The following is a 5,441-nucleotide window of genomic DNA, read 5'->3' as shown; positions in this document are numbered from 1 at the left end:
GAAACTGACCATTTTCTCTGAGACATTGTGGTGTCATACTTGTATTTAGTTGATGATTGTATATTGGTATATTATCAGGCACTCCCCACCTGCCTCCTGGTGGATGAGGTCCAGACTAGAAGTGTGAATGTAGTTAGTTCTTTCTTCACTGTTTTGTGTTGTATAGTTAAGAACAGATTCACATGTCTCCGCAAGTAAGGGTGCTATGCCAGACAGCCAACTCCAGGCAAAGCAGAGGCTTGCTGACTTCTGGGTTTGCAAGGGCAGGGGCTGGGCACACCCCTGGCTACCAGGAGGGCACAGGAACAAGGGAAAATTGCACCCCCCTTGCTGCCACCCTCCAATTGCAACCCACATAGCTCTGTATCAGCAGCCACTCACCAAGGTCAAGATGGCTGTGTTGAATCATGGCAGCCCATAGTCCACCTGCTTTTCTTCTTTCTTACTGCTCCTGTTCTGCTTCCTCTTCCACTCAACCTTCTGTTCACCTCTCTGTCTTATCCTCATATGCTCAGGGTTCAGTATCATCATTTCTGTCTGTTTCACTCACATGTCTGCTTACTCCAGCATCTTGTCCTGGGCTCCTAAATATAACATTCCTGTGGAAAGTGATCATCTCAATTTTGTTTTGCCTTTGTTCAGACAGATTCTGAAAATAATAATGATAAATTATGTAATCAGAGCCTAGAATAAAATGTAGGCCTATATAAAGTCCTTAATTATTACTGGAGGAGCTCTGGTAGCATAGTGGTTACGAGTCAGGCTGCTAATTTCACAGTCAGCAGGTTGAAACTGCTAGGGGTTCCATGGGAGAAGGAAGAGGCCTTCTGCTCTCAAAGATTTACAGCCTCGGAAACCCTATGTAGGGTTGTTATGAATCAGTACCAACTCCACGGCATATAACCACCACCACCATTATTACTACGGGGTCCTGGTGTGGCACTGTGGGTTAATGCTCTGGACTGCAAAGTCATTTGAACCACAAAGCTGGCAGTTACAGCTTACCAGCCACTCCTTGGACAACCCTATACAGGGTTGCTATGAGTCAGAACCTATTCAATGTCATTTAACAACAACAATAATTATTACTGTAAGATTTTGTGAAGTCCCATGATCACAACGTCTTACAAAAAATTAGAGCCAAATCTTGTCTCTGACATTAAACTCTGAATGTTTTAAATTGTATTTTTGAATCTCTGAGGGTTATGGGTACTGTACACATAGAGTTTTGCACTGAGGAAATACTATTAATTGTGTTGATTACTCTTTGGTGTGGTAAGTTTACATCTATATAGCTGATTTCAAGAAAAGATTCTGAAATGTGAATAACTGAGAAAATGTTTCTTTTGTGCCTGATACTTTATGATTTCTAGTTTGTTTATTCTATGCATGCACTTTTTTTTTCTCATTTAGTTTCTACCAGTCCCTGAGTTGATGCCTTTTCGTCTGACTCGCCAGTTTATCAACCTGATGTCACCAATGAAAGAAAGTGGTCTGATGTACAGTGTAATGGTTCACGCACTAAGAGCCTTTCGATCACACCCAGACCTACTTACTAACACCATGGATGTGTTTCTAAAAGAGCCTTCCTTCGACTGGAAAGTATGCTTTGTTTTATACACATTTTTCATTTTGTTATAATGTTCCAGTAATTGATCCAGTTTCTCTTAGTATACCATCTGGAAATGTACCGAGTCATGTTTAGTAAAATACTAAAATTATTCTATACTGCATTTCTCAGAATTAACACTTGGAGTCATTTGACCTGAATACCAGATAAGAAACAAAATCTTCTTTGGTGAAAACAGTTGTTTCAATTGAGTTTATAACTGGGAGAAGCCCTAGTGATAACAGTAGTTAAGCACTCAGTTGCTAACTAACAGGTCAGTAGTTCAAGCCCACCAATCACTCTGCAGATTAAAAGACCTAGATTTTCTGCTCCCCTAATAATTACAGAAGGAGCTCTGGTAGCGTAGTGGTTACAAGTCGGACTGCCAACCTCAAGGTCAGCAGTTCGAAACTACCAGCGATTCTGCTCCCGTAAAGATTTACAGCCTCGGATACCCTGTGCAGGCTCACTATGAGTCGGAACTGACTCCACGGTACTTACCAACAACAAATGATTACAGCCCAGAAAACTCTATGGGACACTTCTGCCTTGTCTTGTGGGGAATTGGTTTACAACATAAAACAAGTAACTGGGAGAGGTGAAGGTGAGAATGGACCAGCTATTGCTCTGAGACAACTTTTTGTTCACGAGAGGTTTTCATTGATCATAAAGCTAGAAATTGAAATCTCAGAAGTTCTTCATGGTAATTAGCTCCCAAATAATTAAGCCTAGTAATATTCACCCTTCATAGCTTCCTATGGCAATTTAAACCTAAAGAGGCCTGGTGTGGCGCTGTAAGATAAGCAGTGGACTGCTAACGACAAAGCTGGTGGCTCAAATCCACCAGCTGCCCCTTGAAAACCCTATACAGGGTTGCTATAAGTTGTTACCAACTCAACAACACATAACAAACAAAAATAAAATATAGCAAGGGTGCACTGGTGGCGCTGTAGGGTAAGCACTGGACTGGTAACCACAAGGTTGGCAGTTCAAACCACCAGCCCCTCTTCTGGAAAAAGATGAGTCTATCTGCTCATGTGAAGATTTATAGCCTCATAAACTTTATACAACAAGGTTGCTGAGTCAGAACCAGCTCAGTGGCACCTAACAACATCATCCCTCAAACTCATTTGTTGTTCTTTTATATATAGTATCGTAATTTCATTAGAATTTGTATGCGTGCTGTTCCCAATTAGTAATATTTGTTTCTTTTACGATATATTGATAATTGTTCATTTTATTTCTTGAGAATTGAATCTGCTTAAATGTGGTCATGTGATTTTACAATGACTATAGAGAAAATCATGTTTTTCCTCTAGAACTTTGAACAAAAAATGCTGAAGAAAGGAGGATCATGGATTCAAGAAATAAATATAACTGAAAACAATTGGTATCCTCGGCAGAAAATAAATTACGCTAAGAGAAAGTTAGCCGGTGCCAGTCCTGCTGTTATTACTTGGTAAGACTGCCATTTTTGGAGAAGACATACAGAACACCAACATGCTAGTTATTGAAGACTTACTATCTGCCATATAAAGTACTTACATTTATCCTATGATGCTAGTATTACCCTCATTTTACAAATGAGAAGAATCGGTTTCAAGAGGTTGGCTTCTCCAAAGGGAAGTGCTTTAAACAAGAAATGTTATGTGTGTTACCCCCAAACTCTGCCATGTCCCAGAGTATTCTCAGAGGAAATTGAGCGTTCTTAGATTATAATTATTGTACTTTATACACCATGAAGAGATTTAGGTTTTAAATTTGCTTTTGTCCTTTTAAGGAAATCCTGGTGGCCATGTTACTGATGTGTAGAAAGATATAGTGTGGGTTTGTTAGATATATATCCAAAGTGCATTGGCTTTTTGATTCGTTTTTTTAAATTTTTTTCTTGTTGTAGGCAAAAGCAAATGGAAATATATAGAGATGATTCACAGGAATGAGAAAAAGTTGAGCATTAGAATTAAGTAATAGTAAAATGGTAGCCTTAAAGAGTCCTGGTTAAGCACTGGGCTACTAACCCAAAAGTCAGTAGTACAAACCTATCAGCCACTCTGTCGAGCAAAGCTATGGCAGTCTGCTCCCTTAAAGAGTGCAGTTTGGGAAACCCTCTGGAGCAGTTAGTTCTGCTCTGCCCTACAGAGTTGCTATGATGCGTCAGAATGGACTCAACAGCAATGGGTTAAATGGCAATCTTAGATCCATTAATTTTCTACAAGGATGCTACATGATGAGAAAGGCCACATGATGAGAAAAGAAGAGCTTTTGCAATAAAGAGTAGTAGGCAAGCTGGATACCCACATGGGAAAGACTGAAGTTAGATCCCTACCTCACAGCATTTAAAAACATCGACTCACAGTGAATCAGCAACCTAAATGTAATAGCTAAACTATATTAGGAGAAAACATAGAGGTAAATCTTCATGATCTTGATTATGGCAATAGTCTTCAATAGCCACCAAAACCCAAGCATCCAAGAAAATATAGATAAGTTGTATTTCAGCTGAGAAGATGGTGGTCATTGTGACCCTCCTCTACAAGAATAACAAGGAAATGGTGCTCAACCTTGAGAGACTCTGAACTGGGTAGCACAGGACCACATCATGGAACTGCACACAGGCAAGAATCAATGAGCCATATATGATAGGAAAACTTCTTCCCCCAGCTATTCAGGTCACTGGCTACTGTGAACTGGGGAGGAAACCCTAGCATAAAAGTCTACTTTTCTAACCACCACAAAAAATTAACACCCCACACTTCTACTGTAAAACGAACAAGACTGATTTCTCCTGGGGGTCAGTTTGAATTATGCCAGAACCTCCCCGACCTGGACACTGTTGGAGGCAAGTCTGATTTGAATTGCTACAGAAGACCCCCTACACTGGAATCTGCTCCGTAGTCAACACTGTGCCTCTCTGTGTGCTCAGGCTTCCACGACCAACAGGACAAACCTTCTAGGGGTAGGTTTTGAGTCTGAGGACTGCTAACTGAGGCTACTGCATGCTGGAAACCAGGTGTTTTGAGTGGAGACTGCACTCTCAGCAAGTGCACTACTGGTGGATCTCTGAGAGCAACACCGCAGACCTCTGTGGGAGTCCGATTAGAGTGTGACACCTGTAAATGTCACTGATAGGAACTGCAGTGAATCACTTAATATGACCCCTCAAGCTATACGGTTTGGAACTCCCACCAAACTCAGTAGGACTATGCAAATGTGAGGTGCTTGCGGACCACTATAGGGACTGGATGGCTTACTAATACTGTAAATATGATGCATAGGGAGGCGGGGCTTGATGATGGCTAGGGTGGAGGTGCCCTCAAAACTCTGAAGTTCGCCATCAGAATAACACAGAATACCAGGCAAAGCAGATCCAGGACAGAGCTCCAAAACTCAGAACCACAGAGATAGGAATATTTTAAAAATTTGAAGGCTTATATCTTGTGGAACTTTGAGCTGAAGTAAAAAAATCACACACTTTTGAATCTGCTGGGCCGGGCTCGGAGGCCCAGAGCTGACATGTTGGGAAAGACCAAATGACAAGACCAAGCTAGGGGAGCAGAAACACCACAGAAAAAAGCCGCGGGAACCTTGGGGCAAAGGTGGACAATACACCTTGTCAGTTTTGCTTTGTTCTGATTGTCTTTTCTTTTTTTGGTATCTGGTCATTAGTGCACCCACTGTTTGCCCACCCCCACCCTCACCACTAGTGGGTTCTTCTGCCACACATGCGCACAGATACTCAGCCCAAGAGCAGGCCCTGAACGTTTCTTATTTGTTTGTTTTTTGTTCTGTTTTTTAATACAGGAAAGGGCAGGCCAGGGCTGTGGAGAGGGAA

At 41.5% G+C, this 5,441-nt stretch overlaps 1 protein-coding gene across 1 annotated transcript in view; it reads left to right on the top strand.

Moving 5' to 3' along the window:
- PRKDC (protein kinase, DNA-activated, catalytic polypeptide) overlaps window positions 1-5,441 on the top strand; it is a 305,624-nt gene that overhangs the window by 293,291 nt on the left and 6,892 nt on the right. Inside the window, exons 83-85 of the mRNA XM_006860083.1 lie at window positions 568-673; window positions 1,414-1,602; window positions 2,929-3,068. Of these exons, the coding sequence (XP_006860145.1) occupies window positions 568-673; window positions 1,414-1,602; window positions 2,929-3,068 (435 nt within the window). The remainder of the gene's footprint in view (window positions 1-567; window positions 674-1,413; window positions 1,603-2,928; window positions 3,069-5,441) is intronic.

This window comes from Chrysochloris asiatica, unplaced genomic scaffold, assembly GCF_000296735.1.
Source record: "Chrysochloris asiatica unplaced genomic scaffold, ChrAsi1.0 scaffold00036, whole genome shotgun sequence".
NCBI classification, from domain to species: Eukaryota; Metazoa; Chordata; class Mammalia; order Afrosoricida; family Chrysochloridae; genus Chrysochloris; species Chrysochloris asiatica.
The sequence above is the reverse complement of the archived record's forward strand: the minus strand, read 5'-3'. Positions and strand labels throughout refer to the sequence as shown.